At 47.9% G+C, this 21135-nt stretch overlaps 1 protein-coding gene across 1 annotated transcript in view; it reads right to left on the bottom strand.

The window, feature by feature from the left end:
- Positions 1-20895, bottom strand: part of PACC1 (proton activated chloride channel 1) — a 48238-nt gene extending 27343 nt beyond the window's left edge. Inside the window, exons 1-4 of the mRNA XM_040430398.1 lie at positions 20771-20895; positions 8451-8553; positions 1862-2065; positions 53-207 (exon numbers count right to left, since the gene is read on the bottom strand). Coding sequence (XP_040286332.1) covers positions 53-207; positions 1862-2042 — 336 coding nt within the window. The 5' untranslated portion in view covers positions 2043-2065; positions 8451-8553; positions 20771-20895. The remainder of the gene's footprint in view (positions 1-52; positions 208-1861; positions 2066-8450; positions 8554-20770) is intronic.
- Between the last annotated feature and the right edge of the window lie 240 nt (positions 20896-21135).

The raw sequence follows: 21135 nt of genomic DNA on the forward strand, positions 1-21135 counted from the left end.
CCCACAGGAAATATTACTGCTCTGCATCAGTACAAGATGGGAGCGCCATTACCATAGTCTGGTTGGTGAAGGGATCGGTGTAGTTCATGGTCTGAGTGATGCAATTATTCTTCCCCGGCTGTCCCGGATCTTTTAGTGGTGGAATATGGTTATACAGATGATGCTCACAGCTCAGGAGCCGAGCTTTTCCTGGATAAATGGCTATACCTGAAACATAATAGCGGAGAGGTGAGATATCGGATCCACATGGCATATACCAGTACAATACTGACCCCTCTGCGGAGATGGTGCCCATCTAGATCAGACTCCTGTACTGTGCCTACTGTAAAAACTGCATCCAACAGTGCACCACAGCAACCACTGCCCTGCAGACACTGTACCAGCAGGGGTCTGCTAAGGCAGTGTTTCCCAACCAGTGTGCCTCCAGCTGTTGCAAAACTACAACTCCCAGCATGCCCGGACAGCCTTTGGCTGTGCAGGCATGCTGGGAGTTGTAGTTTTGCAACAGCTGGAGGCACACTGGTTGGGAAACACTGTGCTAAGGGATGTGAACTTAGAGCTCACCGTCATGCAGTAAAATTCAGAAGGTAGAGGTGTGCGATTTATATGTCTGCCACATCTTGGGCCACAGCTGCTATTTAGTGCCGCGTTCCAGCACGTCCACCCTCAGGGTGCCAATATCTCTTATGCAAAGCAACCTTATACAATGCCCCATAGCAGATGTCGTCCCCAATATCAAACTACTTTTCTTACTGTAAACACTAGAGTGTTCAGCACAGACCCTGAATCAGCAGGGACTGCTGGAAGATGCAAAGTCAGCCAAGCTAAAGACTAACAAAAAAGACAGCGTGGTGTAAATGAAGGTCAGGACAAGAGAAGTAAAGCAAAGTATCAGCAAAGTTACTGAGCACTATGAAATAATGTCTTAGAGAGACAGCGCACTGTAAGAGAAGCTTCTCGTGTACTGCCGATGGCTCCGCAGGAGGAAATACTGCGCAGAGCCTGACACTACCTGCACGCAATGTGATCTCTGACAAAAACAAAGTGTCAATTATTCAGCAATGTTCCTACTATGCAGGATCATATCTGCACCACTTCTCAGCCACAAAGAAAATGTACAGAGGTAACAATGGAGGAGATATGCTGCAGAACCTCGCGCTACACACCTCAGCCGCTGCAGAACCTCGCGCTACACACCTCAGCCGCTGCAGAACCTCGCGCTACACACCTCAGCCGCTGCAGAACCTCGCGCTACACACCTCAGCCGCTGCAGAACCTCACGCTACACACCTCAGCCGCTGCAGAACCTCACGCTACACACCTCAGCCGCTGCAGAACCTCACGCTACACACCTCAGCCGCTGCAGAACCTCACGCTACACACCTCAGCCGCTGCAGAACCTCACGCTACAGACCTCAGCCGCTGCAGAACCTCAAACTACACACCTCAGCCGCTGCAGAACCTCATAATATACATGTCAGCCACTGCTGAACCTCATGCTACACACCTCAGCCGCTGCTGAACCTCGTAATGCACACCTCAGCTGCTGCAGAACCTCCTAATGCACACCTCAGCTGCTGCAGAACCTCCTAATGCACACCTCAGCTGCTGCAGAACCTCCTAATGCACACCTCAGCTGCTGCAGAACCTCCTAATGCACACCTCAGCTGCTGCAGAACCTCCTAATGCACACCTCAGCTGCTGCAGAACCTCCTAATGCACACCTCAGCTGCTGCAGAACCTCCTAATGCACACCTCAGTAGATGCAGAGATGTTTCACTGGGAATGATGCCGCTATTAACCCTTAGTTCTACGACATAAATTACAGGTTGTGTGGAGAAATCCATCAGTGCACACTCACCGGGAGCCTCATACACGTCGACCTCTTTGTAGGAGACGGACATGACGGGGTGTTTTAGCTTGTCCCTGAAGTCAGTTATGGTCTGATAGACCAGGAAGACGGCGACAGCCATGAGCGACAGATAGACAAAGATTAGCAGCACCGAGAACACGTTCTTCAAACACGTCCTGCTGAACCGCATGGAGGACCTGTCCAACTCCCGCTCTGCCAAGAAAGGTTAAAAGGGTCATAAAAAGCCCCTTAGTGAGTGAGAAAACAACTCATCAACATCTAACGTCTATGTAGAGATATGACCGTTTAATGTTACAGGCCCAAAGCCTGAGGCTGCACTACTGAGATTCTGATGACCTAACACAGGGATCTGCAACCTGCAGCACTCCAGCTGTTGTGAAACTACAATTCCCAGCATGCTCCATTCATTTCTATGAGAGTTCTGAGAAGAGCAGAGGAAGCATGCATGTTGGGAGTTGTAGTTTCACAACAGCTGGAGTGCTGCAGGTCGCCTACCCCTGAACTTATACATTGATGACATACCTGGGATGATTAACCTCTGGCACTCCAGCTGTGGTAAAACTACAACTCCCAAGATGTACACTTGCTTGGCTGTTCTCAGAACTCCATAGAAATGAATGGAGCATGGTGGGAGTTGTAATCTCACCACAGCTGGAGTTGCCGGAGGTTAGCCATCACTGACATATACAGTACTTATCTGCCACTGTTCATCCAAGGCAGGATGCACAGAATTTGGCAACTCCACTACGGATTTAGTTTTTCTGTTTTTTTTTAACCCCTCCCCAACATTTGCCATACATATACATCATAATGCCACAGTGGGTGTATGGGGTGGGTTAAAGAGCTGCAAAAAACAAGCCCTCATCTCATACAGCTGCATAAAAGGATAAAGAAGAAAGTTATGGGTGCTGGAAAATGGAGAGAGAAAAAATGGCTACCAGGAACAAGCCAATAAACTTTATTTAAAGGGAAGGTCCACTATCACTTCTTAACTGTTCCATATACATGTAAATAATAAATAATGAAGCAACTCCGCAAACAACGTTGATTAAAAATTTGTATTTGTGTCTCCATAGTAACAGACTACAAAGAAACCCTGTGTGGTCAGAGTCTGCATACACATTTCCTCTGTACCCTACATCTTATTAAACTACAGAGCTATTTGAGGAGGATTTATAGTTTGTGGGACGAGTCGTAGACATTTTTTTCAGGTAGTGTTTCATTTATATGAATTTTTAAGTATGGGGAGGGCATGACAAAGCAATTCCACAAACACTGGTGCAAGAAGACGGCTGACAGAGCCACACACCATCTCCAGATTGTGAGAGCACAGCAGCTACATCCCGCCGATGATATACACGTATGTCATTCTCAGTTACAGAGCGTTACTGACAATGCTTGTGGAACCACTGCGCCAACTAACCGGTTTGACTTTGGGCTAGTCCAGAGGACGCTGTCCTAGTGGCCCCTGGTTTTCACCTTTTAAATCCTATACAGGGATCTGGTCTTTGCTGCAGGGGAACCACCAGGCTGCTACCTCTTCAAATAGTCCCGATGTAGTTGGCAGTAAATACACTAAGGCAAATCCCACAGGGGATCATTTGCTACATGTGTCACACCACTTTTTGGAGTAAAAAATGTTGCAAGCCCGTGTTTTGTGGATTTTTAAACACCCCTGTGACAATATTTTGTCACACGGGCGTTTTTGCACTGTGTTTGACACTTGCGAGTGGCGGGGACCAGGGCTTCGGCCCCAACAAATTCACCATCTTTTACACCTGGAAACAAGCGTAAAAGAGGAGTGAAAACGAATCAAGTCAGGGATTGGAGCGGGGCAATTTATGACGAGGGGCATGCCTTGTCATAAATTAGCTTAAACTTCTGGCAGCGCAAAGAGGAAACAAACACCGGTGTAAAAAATGACCCCTATAGACAGAACCAGGCTGAGTTCAGGCAGGCAGAGTACATGCAAATCCGAGAAACAGTCCCATGGTCAAGGCAGAAAACAGAGCAAACAGATCAAGGTAACAGGCACAGGACAGGTCAGATGGCAGACATACAGACAGACCTAGTCCGGAGACAGACAAACAGATTAGCTCTTTGGCAGGGTCGACCAGACCAGAGTGACCTGGCAAATCTACAGAGACATATCGCACAGACAAGGGGTGGGACACTATATATAGCAGGGGTGATCCGCACCACACAGCCTAGCACCTGCACATTAGGTGGTTAACCCCTTGAGTGCTGCGAGGTTCAATAATTATGTCCTCTTTCACACAACAGTTTGGAAAACCATCTGGATTCCGATCCAGGAACACACTCGGATTTCGGATGCTATACCACCAGTATTGTCATCAGGATTGCTCTAGTTATTTATCCGGATTTAGATTCATTTTCCTTCCTTCCTGCATTTTTGATCCACCTCCCAAAGACAATAATGGGCGTATTTGGAAGCAAATACGCACAAAATTCGGACGTGCTGCAGATTTCAGATACTGAAGGAAATTACACGTCTGTGTGAATAGCTCTGTTCATAGACATTAGCAGCGGATTCCGGTACACAAAATATGTGCCATATACGGATTGCAAATATACTCGTGTAAAAGAGGCCTAAACCCGAATTAACACACAAAGGCGACACGGGGGCTGGCAATGCCCTTTAAAACTTACTTTACTGAAACAAGGTGGTAAATTATGTGAACCCCTCCCATATAATGTGCCATCTCCTCATTAGGGCTCATGCACACGAACGTGCGCCGGCCGGGCCCGTACTGCGGACCGCAAATTGCAGTCCGCAATGCACAGGCACCGACCGCAGGGCTGCCGTATGCAGACGCAGGACCCATTCACTTAAATGGGGTCCGTGATCGCAAAAGAGCAGTTCACTCTAGTGCTTCCGTGCCTCTGTTCTGTACCGCACCTTCCAGATTGCAGACCTATTCAAGTGAATGGGTCTGCATCCGTGACGCGGGGTGCACACGGCCAGTGCCTGTATGTTGCGGATCCGCCGTTTGCATGAGCCCGTACAGAGACCTCTTCATAATCCCAGGACAGTCTATGAACATGGAATAAAACGGCAGCACTGACGCCTGTTCTGCTGCTGTGACATCCTGTCTGACTATTAATGTGCTCAGCATGAACTGACAAACTGCAGTAACAAAGAGGACTCCGACTATGTGTATGACTAGTGTGGTATATACTTTATGACAAGTTGGGAATTTGGTGCGATAGCGATTAGGGCCCTAAAAATTGGGATAACGATTTGCACTGTTATGGAGGGGATCTGTGGATGGCGCACTGTTATGGAGGGGATCTGTGGATGGCGCACTGTTATGGAGGGGATCTGTGGATGGCGCACTGTTATGGAGGGGATCTGTGGATGGCGCACTGTTATGGAGGGGATCTGTGGATGGCGCACTGTTATGGAGGGGATCTGTGGATGGCGCACTGTTATGGAGGGGATCTGTGGATGGCACACTTATGGAGGGGATCTGTGGATGGCACACTTATGGAGGGGATCTGTGGATGGCACACTTATGGAGGGGATCTGTGGATGGCACACTTATGGAGGGGATCTGTGGATGGCACACTTATGGAGGGGATCTGTGGATGGCACACTTATGGAGGGGATCTGTGGATGGCACACTTATGGAGGGGATCTGTGGATGGCACACTTATGGAGGGGATCTGTGGATGGCACACTTATGGAGGGGATCTGTGGATGGCACACTTATGGAGGGGATCTGTGGATGGCACACTTATGGAGGGGATCTGTGGATGGCACACTTATGGAGGGGATCTGTGGATGGCACACTTATGGAGGGGATCTGTGGATGGCACACTTATGGAGGGGATCTGTGGATGGCACACTTATGGAGGGGATCTGTGGATGGCACACTTATGGAGGGGATCTGTGGATGGCACACTTATGGAGGGGATCTGTGGATGGCACACTTATGGAGGGGATCTGTGGATGGCACACTTATGGAGGGGATCTGTGGATGGCACACTTATGGAGGGGATCTGTGGATGGCACACTTATGGAGGGGATCTGTGGATGGCACACTTATGGAGGGGATCTGTGGATGGCACACTTATGGAGGGGATCTGTGGATGGCACACTTATGGAGGGGATCTGTGGATGGCACACTTATGGAGGGGATCTGTGGATGGCACACTGTTATAGGGGACCTATGGATGATGCACTGTTATGGGGGACCTGTGCTATGACACATAGGGCCATGAGGGGTGCCAACATAAGATGCTATATGTGTGAATGACACACATAGCATATTATGCTGGTCCCCCTCGTGGCCCTATGTGTCACAGCATTAGTTTGTTAATGTCCCCTCATGTGTCCTAAACCGCGCACATAACTGTCTTTGTATGCAAAGTCTTTCTTTACTGCTGAAACAATCCCTCTCCTATTGATAAAATCACCAGCCTCTGCGCTCCCTATGAATGCACTGCAGCGAGCGGGCCGGCCGGCGCATGACTAACGTCACTCAGTCAGTCACGCTCCTCCCACTTCATTAATGAAGCAGGAGCGCGACTGACTGAAGTCATGCGCCGGCCCGCTCGCTGCAGTGCATTCATAGGGAGCACAGAGGCTGGTGATTTTATCAATAGGAGAGGGATTGTTTCAGCAGTAAAGAAAGACTTTGCATACAAAGACAGTTATGTGCGCGGGGCCCGCCGCAACTTGCCTCCAGCTGCTCCCCGCACTGTAACTGATGTATCGCCGGCCGCGCTGTGCAGTGTCAGCCACGTAAAAAGTCAACCATCGCTTTATGAGACGCACAGTGTGCCTTATAAAGCGAAAAATAAATCGCAGCATTTTTGGGTCGGCCAAATCGCCATAGGAGATTATTGCGATACGATTGCTTTGGCGATATATCGTGCAGGCCTACTGTGGTTTATTAGTTTAATTGTCACATTAACAAGGTTAAAATACTTCGAAATTGCGCCTTCTGAAGCAGATAAAGGTCATTCCTCTAAGGCCACTTTCGGACGAGCAAGTTGCATACTCCGGACTTGCAGTGCGAGTATGTGGCAGCAAACGTCCTGAGCACTCTGGTACTGCCAGGGTCGTATAGCTTTATATTGATTTATGACGCTATGTAACCCTTACGGTTCTGGAATGTATTGGGTAACACTGACATAATGCTGTCAGTGTTATCCAAGACATTCCAGAACTGTAAGGGTTACATGGCCTCATAAATCAATATAACGCTATGCGACTTCTGTCAGTGCTGGACGGGTGCTGCCACATACTCATGCTGCAAGTCCAATGCGTGAAACTCGCTCGTCTGAAAGCGGCCCAATATTCCTACAAGATAAAGAATCAGATGGGTGTTACCAGCTGGGGGTGTTCCCCCGCACAGTCTAACACTATTAAATCAGTGCTGCCAGTGTCAAATTGTGCAGGGACACATTTACAACCGGTAACAACTCACCTGGACCTTTATTTTAGGCTGCTGACAATTCAATTGATAACTTCTAGCAGAAATAATAGCTCCACAATTCTACTGCAAAATTGCACAACCATTCACTGCTGCGGGTGGATGCGGCCTGTCCACATGCAGCCAGCTGCAACCACAGGTTGCTCCCTAAAAGAGTCCACACTGTATTAGGCCTCTTGCACACGACTATGGCTTTTTCAGTATTTTGCGGTCCGCAAAAAATACGGATGACGTCCGTGTGCATTCCTTTTTTTGTGGAACGGAACATCTGGCCCCTGATAGAACAGTCCTATCCTTGTCCGTTATGCGGACAATAATAGGACATGTTCTATCTTGGAACGGAGAAAACGGAAATACGGAAACGGAAGGCATACGGAGTACCTCCTATTTTTTTTGCGGATCCATTGAAATGAATGGTTCCGTATACGGAACGCAAAAAATGGAACGTAAACTGAAAAGAAAACCGTTCGTGTGCAAGAGGCCTTAGTAAATACCGGTAATCATATTGGACCCCTGAAACAAACAGGAGCCTTACTCAACGCCCCCATTAAGCCACATGCACACGAAAATCTGCCGCGCAAGAGCTCATTCACATGAACGTGTTTTCTTTCAGTGTCCGTTCCATTTTTTTTTGCGGCCTGTATGCGTAATCATTCACTTCAAAGGGTCCGCAAAAAAAAGTAAAAGACTGCATTCTGTTTCCGTATGTCCGCATGGCTGTTCTGCATAAAAACTAGAACATGTCCTATTCTTGTCCATTTTGCAGACAAGGGCAGACATTGTTATAATGGATCTGCAAAAAATAAAATAAAAATTTCTTCTAAGATTCGTACTTTGCGGACTGCAAAATACATACGGTCGTGTGCATGAGCCCTAATACAGTACCAGCTAAGTAGAAGAGATTCTGAAAATCTTGTGTTGTGGCAATTTTCCACATGTCAATTGGCCTGTGTTGGGAATTTTCATGTCCGCAGCATGTCTATTCTTTCAGCGTACTTTTAGGCCATGCACAGGGTTAAATCTGGGGCAAGTCCACATCAACACATTCCCGTGTGCACACCGCCGTACATTCCCAGCACCCGATTTATCTGATTAGCGGGTAATCGAGTTGTCACCTGGCAGAGGATCGGAGTTGGGCTCCTCCAGGTCTTCCTGTTCTTCATCCACATCCTCCAGAGTCTCCGCATCCTCCGCACTCTGTTCTAACTCTTCACCTAACTAAGGGAAAAGCAAGACTGTTTTAATATATATATTTATATATTACATTAGCTGAAGGACCCAGCTTCGCACAGGTATATTTCATCTATTTCACTTAATGTTTGTGTGTCGTTAAAAGATAAAATCGACAGTATCTCCCATAACAGTGAACTCCACAGTCCTCCACCCCTTAACACTGACCCCCCCCCCCCCCCCCACAGTGTCCGCCCCTTTAACAGTGACCTCCACAGCTGCCTGCCCCCTTAACATTAACATCCACAGTGAACGCCTCGTTAACAGTGACCTCCACAGCCGTGCCCCTTTAATGCTAGGGCTACACGACGACATGTGTCGCGCAACATTTTGTCTCAACAATCTTTATAATGATGTCTGTGGTGTCGCACTGCGACATGTGACATGACAGTTGCAAAAAATCCATCCAAGATGGATTTTTCTGTGATTGTCGCGTCAGTTGTATCACGCATCTCAGTGCACAGGGATCTCAACTCTCCCGGAGGTTCAGGGAGTCTCCCGCTATCTCCCTGAGGCATGTGAGACAATATATCCTGGAAAGGTTTACTGATAGCAGAGCAGAGAGATAAGAGAAGTGACAGGACAGAGTTTAGATTACAGGTTGAATTAACCCTTTAGGGTCAAATTGGCTTCTCAAGGAGATCTATATGTTAAAGGCATCCCTCCTTCTGTCTCATTCAGTAGCTATAGAACTATTGAGAGAGATGCATTTTTTTTAAATACAATTACACATTTAACCCTCCATTTTAATTATATTATTTACCCCAGTGTTAAATTCACACCCCCTGGATGCTTGTTTTTTTCTGACAGTGGGGTAGATAATTACACACAGGGTTTTCAATGGGGCTGCATTTTCCGGTTTTAAAGAATAAACTTCCTGACTCAGACCAAGAGCCGACTCAGCGAGTCAGCAAGTGAATGGAAGCATCCGCGCATGCGCACAGTGCAAGAAGAAGCCGATGCCAGCAGTCCGCAACGGCGCATCAGGCTGAGCCTGTGCGCACGCGCGGGATCTCAAAGCGGGAGGGAGAGGCGGCACTGAGGAGTAGAAGGCGGCGCTGAGCACGAACGGCGATGCGTGCGGCCGGGCACCATGCATCCACAGACCTCCCCTGCTTGGGCACCTTAATTCAATGATTGACAGGTTAGTAAAACCTGTTTTTCCCGCAGAATAAAGCCACAAATAGCTGTTATAAGGCCACCTTAGAAATCAGAATGCTGCCCTGGACATGAGCAGATGTTTAGCTCACAGGGCTTATAGGTGGGGACAGAATCCCTTTAATCATATACATAAATATGATAATTTGGGGCAGGGTAATGAGCCCCGTCCTCCACGCCATAGAGCAAAGTGTGCAGATACTGCATATGTCTGGAAAATGTAATAAAAAGTTTGTGAAAGAAAAAAATAACTCCCTGAAATGAGAAGTGCACCTCCCTGAAATGAGTTTTTGCAGGTTGGGATGTCTGAGTGCAACACCACAGACTATCATTATAAAAATTGTCGCGCGACACATGTAGCAGTGTAGTTGGGCCCTACGTGTCGTGCGACTTTATTGTAGTCGTGTAGCCCTAGCCTAAAGCTAAGCTACAGCAGTGAGGAAGAATGGCTGGGTTGTCATAGAAACCTGGAGTAAAACTGTGTGTGTGTGGAGACTAAGGGCCTGCAAGCTTCTATTGGCTGATAAGAGTCATGTGACCGTGTGTATGGCAGTCGGGATATGAAGAGAGAGACTTGCAGGCTTGTATTGGCTTATGCAGGTCATTTTTGGGGAATCTCAGGAACGGTACGTCCTAGAGAGATTTCTTTCCAGGTAGCAAGGGATGTGTAGGCCAAGTTTCGTTGAAATTGATGGTTGCGTTTTTGAGTGATCGCGGAACATACATACATATATATTAATTATATATCAAAATAAAAAAAGTAAAGAGCAGCACACAAACCGCAAATAGAGGTGCAAATTCCTTCAAAAGACCAGCGACCAAGGTCTTGCTAGTTATCTTGAAAAAAAGAGAAGGCAGCACTCCAAAAATACATGAAAAAAAAGTGGGCGATTTATTAACCAATGTGACAGCTGTCACTGTTAATAAAATATATATATACACACACACACACACACACTGTATGGTACTGCTGGAGACTAGACAGGCAGCAGGCTCACACTACCCACAACAGCCCTCTTCTCGAGTTTAGGGTTCATGCCCACAGCCGTTTTGGCGGCTCGGATGCGGTCCCATTCACTTCAATGGGGCTGCAAAAGATGCAGACAGCACTCTGTGTGCTGTCCGCATCCGTGGCTCTGTTCCGCGGCCCCGCTAAAAAAATATAACAACGCGATTTGCAGACAAGAATAGGCATTTATATTGCCGGCGCCCATTCCGTTAATTACGGAAGGCAACACGGGCGGCTTCCGTTTTTTGTGGATCCGCGGACCTCAAAAAACTGCACAGTCGTGTGCATGAGGCCTTACACTGTTAGGGCTCATGTACATGACCGTATGTATTTTCCGGTCCGCAAAAAATATGGATGACGTCGGTGTGCATTTAGTATTTTGCGGAACGGAGCAGCCGGCCCCTAATAGAACAGTCCTATCCTTGTCTATAATGTGGCCAATAATAGGACATGTTCTATTATTCTCCGGAACGGACATACGGAAAAAAAATTTGTTTGCTGACTTTAAAATTAATGGTTCTGCAAAAAAAAAAAAAAGGAACAAAAAGAAAATACGTTCATGTGCACGAGCCCTTAATATCGTCTTTTGAACCCTAACTCTACATATGAACTGCAGCACTATGGGGGTATATTCACATGGCGGTAATTTTATGGCTGCTGGGCCACCGAAATCTGCATCCAACTCACTGTGTACAATGGGAATCCAGTTGCGAATCTGAAAACATGTCACTTCTTGCTGCGGTTTTTGCAGATTTGACAGCACATACTTCTCTGGCACAGTTCACACAGCATCAAAAGAACTGTCCAAGTTCTCACTGGTATCCCGACAATCGCAGGAAATGAAAGAACGAATTCACTTGTGTGAATGTGGCCTGACAACTCCCATCGGCATCAACAGAAAGAAAATAAGTGAGGCGCTAGCGGCCATCAGACCTAAACCACCGGCAAACTGGCGTCACAACAGCCACGATCAGTTTTCGGAGAAAAATACAAATAATCAGCAGCAAAATCAGGTTCAGTTATGGAAACTTGTGGGTGCGGGTGTTTTCATGGAAAAGTTGCCGGCAGTTTAGTTCTCTTTTTCTATACCAATCACATGATGGAAACAACAGATAAAAACTCAAGACAAAAAATATATATATATAAAAAAAAAAAAAAAAGGAGGCCTGTACAGCCCCCATATGGTAGCAGACATGCCAATTTTGCAACATTTTGGGGGGGGGGGGGGGGAATTAACCATCCCCCGCACGCCAGTTTTCTGGCAGAAAAGACAGTGTTTGCATTTATTTATTTTTTTAAACCACTACTTGCGCTACAACTGATTCCCCCTTTGTGTTTTTTTTTTTGTTTTTTTTTTCTCTCAGCACCTGGTTAGCTTTTAGGTTAGGCCTCCTGCACACGAACGTGCGCGCCCCGTGGTCGTGCTGCGGGCCGCAATGCACGAACACAGTCCGTGGGGCAGCCGCAGCAGGTCGCGGACCTATTCACTTTAATGGGTCCGCGATCCGGCCGTTCCGCAAAAAGAAAGGACATGCTCCATCTTTTTGCGGAACGGAAGTTGTTAAAGGGGATATTAATTATTGGTATTTATGCAAATCTCAATAATTAATATTCATAAATAGGCGTGGGTCGTCTTATGATAACTCCGCCTATTTATGCCTTACTTAACAACAAATCGCTACTGATTGCCTTACACTAACCACTAAACTAGCTGCATGCGCCTTACTAACTACCGCTAGTAACCACACGTTACACAATAGGTATAAATATGACAGTATTTATTAATCCTTACCGAACATAACATACATAATACACTAATAATACAGTATCAACAATACACTACAACTATTGCTGTCGCGCCTTACTACTACGACGGATTTATGTTTCCAACTATATATATCTATATCAAAGGGAATAGGTATATATAGTTTATGGCAACCCACAGCAATGTAAGTACACACACTAATACGGTTCTGTCTACGCTAACACAGTCCCAATTCCTCCCCAGTATCTAACTATAATACACATACATACATTTACCAGAAGCCCACCCAATCCTGCCAATATACTCTCCCTACGGGAATAACAAGGGGTAAATCCAGACACTGCTGCGGCTGGGATAAGCAGGGCAGCCGGGAAGGGGTGTCAGGAGTAGGATCCTGGGGGAACACAGTGGGATTAGGCTCAGGGCAGGGGAAGGTAAGGGTTACCAGGGGTAATGGGGAAACCAGGGGCTATAGGGGAACACAGAGGTTGGTGGGTTGAGGGTTAGGGGCTAATCAGGGGATCGTTTGTGGTATAAGGGGTTAATCAGGGGACTACAGGAAATGCAGGGGATATGAGGGGTTAATCAGGGGCAGGGGATCGTTGGTGGTATAAGGGGTTACTCAGGGGACTACAGGGAAGGCAGGGGAATCAGGGGATAATATATATTAGGGGTGCACCGAAATGAAAATTCTGGTCCGAAACCGAAAATTCAGGATGCCCTTGACCGAAAACCGAAACCGCCTTTTTGCCCAAATACTTTTAAAATACTTTTTTTTAATGATTTTATTAATAATTCTTTTTCATGAATGAAATTCATCTGTGGGTGGCGCTGTTATGGAGAGGGTAATCTGTGGGTGGCGCTGTTATGGAGAGGGTAATCTGTGGGTGGCGCTGTTATGGAGAGGGTAATCTGTGGGTGGCGCTGTTATGGAGAGGGTAATCTGTGGGTGGCGCTGTTATGGAGAGGGTAATCTGTGGGTGGCGCTGTTATGGAGAGGGTAATCTGTGGGTGGCGCTGTTATGGAGAGGGGGATCTGTGGGTGGCGCTGTTATGGAGAGGGGGATATGTGCACTGTTATGGGCATAACAGTGCACAGATCCCTTTCCCCATAACAGTGCACAGATCCCTTTCCCCATAACAGTGCACAGATCCCTTTCCCCATAACAGTGCACAGATCCCTTTCCCCATAACAGTGCACAGATCCCTTTCCCCATAACAGTGCACAGATCCCTTTCCCCATAACAGTGCACAGATCCCTTTCCCCATAACAGTGCACAGATCCCTTTCCCCATAACAGTGCACAGATCCCTTTCCCCATAACAGTGCACAGATCCCTTTCCCCATAACAGTGCACAGATCCCTTTCCCCATAACAGTGCACAGATCCCTTTCCCCATAACAGTGCACAGATCCCTTTCCCCATAACAGTGCACAGATCCCTTTCCCCATAACAGTGCACAGATCCCTTTCCCCATAACAGTGCACAGATCCCTTTCCCCATAACAGTGCACAGATCCCTTTCCCCATAACAGTGCACAGATCCCTTTCCCCATAACAGTGCACAGATCCCTTTCCCCATAACAGTGCACAGATCCCTTTCCCCATAACAGTGCACAGATCCCTTTCCCCATAACAGTGCACAGATCCCTTTCCCCATAACAGTGCACAGATCCCTTTCCCCATAACAGTGCACAGATCCCCCCTCCCCATAGCAGTGCACAGATCCCCCCTCCCCATAGCAGTGCACAGATCCCCCCTCCCCATAGCAGTGCACAGATCCCCCCTCCCCATAGCAGTGCACAGATCCCCCCTCCCCATAGCAGTGCACAGATCCCCCCTCCCCATAGCAGTGCACAGATCCCCCCCTCCCCATAGCAGTGCACAGATCCCCCTCCCCATAGCAGTGCCATAGACCGATCCCCCTACCCATAACAGCCCCGGCCCTGCTGCTCACAGCATCACTCACTGCATCTTTATTTTACCTTACAATCGTGACGCTCCGGTAACAACTCTGCAGGCAGAGCGGAGGGCGGCGTAACGTCACTTACTCACGTGACGCACCTGCTCCGCCCACTTTATGAATGAAGGAGGCGGAGCAGGCGCGTCACGTGAGTAAGTGACGTTACGCCGGCCTCCGCTCTGCCTGCAGAGTTGTTAGTTACTGGAGCCTCACGATTGTAAGGTAAAATAAAGATGCAGTGACAAAGTAAACCGCCCGCCCGGCGCCCGCCCGCAGATGGTGGGTGACAAATCCCACACCCCATATTTTCGGCCGATATGTAACAATATCGGCCGAAGTGGATTAGGTGCATTTTCGGCCGATATTTTCGGCTGCCGAAATTTCGGTGCACCCCTAATTATATATATATATATATATATAGCGGTTATAATGCTCGTTGTCCAGGGGGGCTCGTTGGTCCAGGGGATGCCTCTCTTGCTGGTGGACGGTGGACTTACCTGACTGCAGAGCGGAGCGTCGCCGGTCTATTTAAACTTTGCGGCGCCCGCTCGCAGTCCTCCTCTTGGCGCCGTGCGCATGCGCACCGCCGGCCTCAACCCGTGGGCCGGCGTGGTGATGTGACGTCACCGCGCCGGCCCGAGGATCTCGGAGCGCGCTTCCAGACGGGGGGATCCCTTGATCCTCCCGCCTGTGAAGCGGACGCTTACCTCCGGAGCTGTAATTACAGCGCCGGAGGTCAGCCACTCACAGGGGCATGGGAACTCTTTGTTCCCATGTCTCTGTTAGGCGCACCATCTCCGGCGCGGCCGGAGATAGTGACAAAGGGCAGAGGATCTTATTGATCCTCTGTCCTTTGTAGAGGCCGACGCTGGACATAATTGTCCAACTGTCGGTCTCCTCCACCCACCTGGCAGGCGCACTTCGGCGGGATTCCGGCATATATGCGTATAGATGCTTGGGGCACATCTATACGTATATATGAACCGACATTATATTAACATAGGGGCAGGAATAAGCCCTCCTATATTATAGGGGCCCATATACATCCATAGATGTCTGGGCCACATCTATAGATATATATGTACCCATATGGCTTACATACATAGATGCATGCTGCCCAGGGGGCACACATACATCTCTATATGTGTAACACATCACAACTGGACGGGCCCAGAAGAAGGGCCTATATATACATATATATATACACACATTATATATATATACATATATATATATATATATACACACACACACACATATGCATACATGTCAGGGCACACATACATATGTATATCTGAATATGTCACTTCCCTCAACAGAAGTACTCCATAGTGCTTCCGTAGGGTTCCGTTCCGCACCATTCCAAATCTCAGGACCCATTGAAGTGAATGGGTCCGCAACCGTGATGCGGAATGCCCACGGAACGGCACCTGTGTATTGCGGATCCGCAAATGTGCTCCGCAATACGGCAACGGGGTGCACACGTTTGTGTGCAGGAGGCCTTAACTAGAGGCACTCCAGATTTATCAATGTCAAGTTTTAAAAAAGTTGCAAAAAATAAATAAAAAGCGCAGTGAGGACGGGTTCAGTCATAGGTTTTTGCACCAAAAACACCAGCTCCAGATGATACCTGAAAGTCTATAGCAGGGATCAGCAACCCCCAGCATTCCAGCTGTTGTAAAACTAAAATGTATGGTTCTGCAAAATGCGGAATGGAATTGCGGATGTGTGAATGGAGCCTTACAAAAATGCAGCATGCTGGAGCTCTTGGTGTTTTTTGGGCATTTTCTTTCAATCACCTTCTCCATCAGAGAAAAATGGCAAGAAATAAAAAAAAACACACACTAGTGATAAAGACAGTGGCCCAGATTTACTAATCCAGTATTTGGCGTAAGCTCAGACCTGCGCCAGATTTATCACGGGGCTCAGAGGATGAATATGGTGGAGGGAGGGACACTTTTCTCTGACTCTATACCAACGATTGGTCGGCAGTCACACATCCGTATCCGTTTTGTGGTCCGCAAAGCCAGAATCTGCAAAATACAGACGCGGTCCATGTGCATCCCACACTGAGGGCCCCATTGAAAAAAAAATGCCTATTGTCACCAAACAGCGAAGAATAGGACAGGTTCTATGATTTGCGGCTCGGCCACACGGATGACGTCCGCAAGTGGTCAGAATTTTTTGCAGCCCCCATAGAAATGAATGGGTCCGCGTGCTATCTGCATAAAGTGTTGATCCGACCAAAAACATGGTCGTGTGAATGCACCCTAACTTTGAGACAGATTTTTACAGCAGAATTGCGCCAAAATTTTGGCACAAGATAGTGCATCTAAGGTCGGCCTCTTTCTAACAAAGCCACGCCCACTTACTACTAAGCCCCACCCCAGTCGAGAATATCGGGAAAAGTGTGTAGAAACTCTAGGTGTGCAAAACCGTGCCCCTTTCTTAGACAGATTTTTGGCGCAGATGGTGCCCCTGTGGGCAAAAACCACCAGGAAAAAAAAAAAAGTACCAAATAAAACTAAAATGCAAGAGTCGCCAAAACTGCTGTAGACAAAAAGATGACGTTTATTAAAAAAAGGTAGTAAATGTAGGATCTACACGCGCCATCTGATACACGCGTTGCAAATTGTGGCAACATAAACTTAAAGCAAAATGGATTTCCTTGAGATAAATTGGCCCCACAATCCCTATGAGATGCAGCAAAATCTTTCCGAGGCTTGAAGCTCGCGGTCGTGTCAGTAATTCAATCCGCAAATTACACACCCCTTCACTCCGCATTTTCTCACTCCCATCACTAGAAAGGACTATTATCATATACAATATGGAGCAGAATAGGGCACGTTCTATAATTTACATAACGACCACACAGATCCCCCAAAAATCCGGATGAGTGTATGGTCCCATTGAAATGAACTGGCCAGTGTGCAATCTGCAAAAAAGTAAAAAATCCAGCTGTGTGCACAAGGCCTTAGAAGTAATTTCCGAAAATAATAAATCATGGAGAACTGAGAGAGTCACTTTTCCAAAACAAAAAAAGGCAGATAGAGGTACAGTAGGGGGCAAAGGAGGCCGACATGTACAACACTGTACCCTGGCAGTATGCATCAGGCCTTAAAGGGGTTCTGCACTTTGTTTAAACTGATGATCTATCCTCTGGATAGATCAGCTTCTGATCGGCGGGGGTCCAACACCCGGGACCCCCGCCGATCAGCTGTTTGAGAAGGCATCGACGCTCCAGCAGCGCTGCAGCCTTCTCACTGTTTACCGCCGGCCCAGTGACGTCACGACTAGTATCACTGGCCTGGGCGGGGCTAAGCTCTGTTCCCTTGAACAGAGCTTAGCCCCGCCCAGGCCAGTGATACTAGTCGTGACGTCACTGGGCCGGCGGTAAACAGTGAGAAGGCTGCAGCGCCGTTGCCTTCTCAAACAGCTGATCGGCGAGGGTCCCGGGTGTCGGACCCCCGCCGATCAGAAGCTGATGATCTGTCCAGAGGATAGATAATCAGTTTAAACAAAGTGCAGAACCCCTTTAAAGAGTCCATACAAACTCCATGAAAATTCTGGCAGGCCCAGACATCTATCTGAATTGTATGGGGGCGTCACCGATAGTGATGAGCGGCAGGGGTCATATTCGAATTCGTGATATTTCACGGATATTATGGAGAATATTCTTCGAATATTCGCGAATTTGAATAGTCGTTATATTCTACTTTTTCTTTTTTTTATTACTCGAAAATCGGCAAGGTAATGATGTGAATATTACGCAATCAATACAGGCGTGGGTCAAAAACGAATATAATGCTATATATTAGGTTTTTTTTAGAATATTCGTCATTTTTTTCCCCATCTGAAGTCACGATTCCTCCCGGCTCAAATTGCTTTTGGGCCAATGACTCATTGGCCCACAAGCAAGGAGTCGTCGTGTTCAGATGGGAAAAAATGACGAATATTCGAAAAACTAACATACAGCACTATATTCTGAATATATTCGCGAATTCTCGAAATGGCGATATTGGAGATAAACATTTGCTTTTTGAATATTCGCGCTCAACACTAGTCACTGCTCCCCCGACAGCAGACCTTGTAGGAAAGAAGGTTCAGGCATGTTGGATTTAAAGATTCCTAATCCTTTTTGCCCATGGGAGGTAGAGGCGTTAGGGCTCATGCACACGAACTTATCTCAGACAGAAATGTCTGTTCCGTTATTTTGGCGGACCGTAAACGGAACCATTCATTTCAATGGGTCCTCAAAAAAAAAAAAAAAAAATTTAAGGTACTCCGTGTGCATTCAGTTTCCGTATGTCCGCTCCGTAAAAAATTTGAACATGTCCTGTTATTGTCCGCATTACAGACAAGGATAGGACTGTTCAGTTCCGCAAAATACAGAATGCACGTGGACATCTGTATTTTTTTTGCTGACTGCAAAATACATATGGTCGTGTGCATGAGCCCTTTTTGGGAGAGGATTATCCCACTTTCCCCACTGAAAACACAAGCCTGCTTGACCTGACCTGTGAGTGGAGGATTCATGAGGGATCGGTTAGGCTGTGGTCACACGTTGCAGTTTTCGGAGCCAAAGCGAGGAGTGGATTTAAAAAATAAAAGTGAAGTAATATCTGTCGTTTTTAGGATCTCCACCAGGTTTTGGCTTCAAAAACTACAAATCAGAAAACCTGAGAGTGTGAACCCGGCCTTAAAAGGGGCGCTTGGCTAAGAGCTGAATAAGCCTCCTCACAGATGAGACGTTTCCTGCTCCTCTAACACATCCTTATCTCGTGACTTCCTAGTAAACATCCTCCGCTCCGTCCTCATCCTCGGAGACCCGGAATCCGCATCTTCTCGTCTTGTTTCTGGGTGACAACCACTAACCGCTGCCATGACCGCGTCCAGTGGGTTGTCACCCAGGGTCTCTCCGCACCTCAAACTACACGTCGGCCCAGCTGTGCCGCAGCAGTCGGGGCCAATACGCTATTCAGGCTTTTGGGGAACCCGACAACCCCGTAATGGCGGCCGGACTGGTGGTCCCCCAAGAAACAGATAGAACTAATAACCTTTAGCGAGGAGGGACGTGTTGGTCTCAGCCGCCGGCTTTAGCAATAAATAATGTATTAAGGCTACGGAGCGGTGAAGGGTGACAGCCGGAGCGCGGCCGACACGTGACCGAAGAAGAGGATGCACGGCCGGGTTCACACAGGGCAGTTTTTGGGGCACGTGCTGCCTATGCCTTGCCATTGCCTTCAGTACAGACAGTCTTCCAATAACTGCATCACATACTTAGGCCTCTTGCACACAAACGTTGTGCATCCGTTCCGTGCGGCGGCGGCCAGGACGGATCGAGACCCATTCAACGTGAATGGTTCCGTGATCCGACCGCACCACAAAAAAAATAAAAATAGAACAAGTTCAATTTTTTTTGCGGTGCGGAGGCGTGGACAGAAACACCACGGAAACACTCCGTATAGCTTCCGATCCGTGCTTCCGTTCCGCATCTCCATGATTGCGGACCCATTCAAGTGAATGGGTCCGCCTCCGTAATGCAGAGTGCACACGGGCCGGTGCCGCAACACGGCAAGGGGCACACAACGTTCGTGTGCAAGAGGCCTTAAAGGGATTGTCCACTCCTTTCATATATAGAAGGCCTGATATCCTCAGGGTAGGTCATCAATATCGGATGGCTGGGGGTCCGACGCCCCCCATCGATCAGCTGTTTGGCAACTGATCCACAGAGGGAACGACCCATGAGACGTCCGATAATCCAGGATATTTGATAAAGGGATTTTTTTTCTCTAATAAAATGGCGCACACATGACATTTACAGTACATTAAAAAAAATGGCATTAACCCCTCCTAGCCCGACTACCTCCTCATTATTCCGAGTTGTCAGAAGATCTACGTATGAAATGCGATGCGTTTGTCGCAACAGAGGCCATGGCGATCAGAGTGTTGTCACCCATCATCTCCAGTAACATGCACCTCCCCTGGACTGGCGCAAACAGTGCAACTACTACTCCCAGCATTCTCTCACACCACAGCTATAAAATTACAACCCCCAGCACCTACTAGCACCCAGCTGCTAGGAAACTACATATTCCAGCCCTCCCCCATCTGCTGGGAGTTGCAGTTCCACGTCAGGGTCTGCTGGGAGTTGCAGTTCCACAACAGCTGGCTGCCAGAGCGGGCTTGGAGTGGTCAGCTCACAGCAGAGGTGTCCAGGCTGGGAGGCAGGACATGCTGGGAGCTGTAGTTGCAGGCATTGCTGTGCCGGGATGTGAAGTTTCTGATGGGATCTCACAGGGATCACTTACCTCCTGGTAGGATCTGGAGATCTCCCTCCTGATGATGGCACTGGGCAGGGACTCCAGGGTGACGGGCTGGCTGCACAGGACCCTCGGGCTCTCGGTACAAGGATGCTGCCTCCGCTTCCACTGCGGTCCCGTATTCAGCTCCCGGACAGCCGCGCGCATGCGCAGTACACACTGCCCCGGAGGCTGCTGGGAAATGTAGTCCGTGGACTTCTCAGCAGTCATCTTTTTTTTCCCCCGGGCAGGCAGCAGGGAATTCTGGGTTTTGTAGTTCCACAGCGGGATACACAGTAGTGCGGACGGAGTTAGTGGGACTTTGTCACCCTGAACGTCATGCCAAAGTGATAGCTGTACACTGCTGTATGTAT

This window comes from Bufo bufo, chromosome 4, assembly GCF_905171765.1.
Source record: "Bufo bufo chromosome 4, aBufBuf1.1, whole genome shotgun sequence".
Lineage (NCBI taxonomy): Eukaryota > Metazoa > Chordata > Amphibia > Anura > Bufonidae > Bufo > Bufo bufo.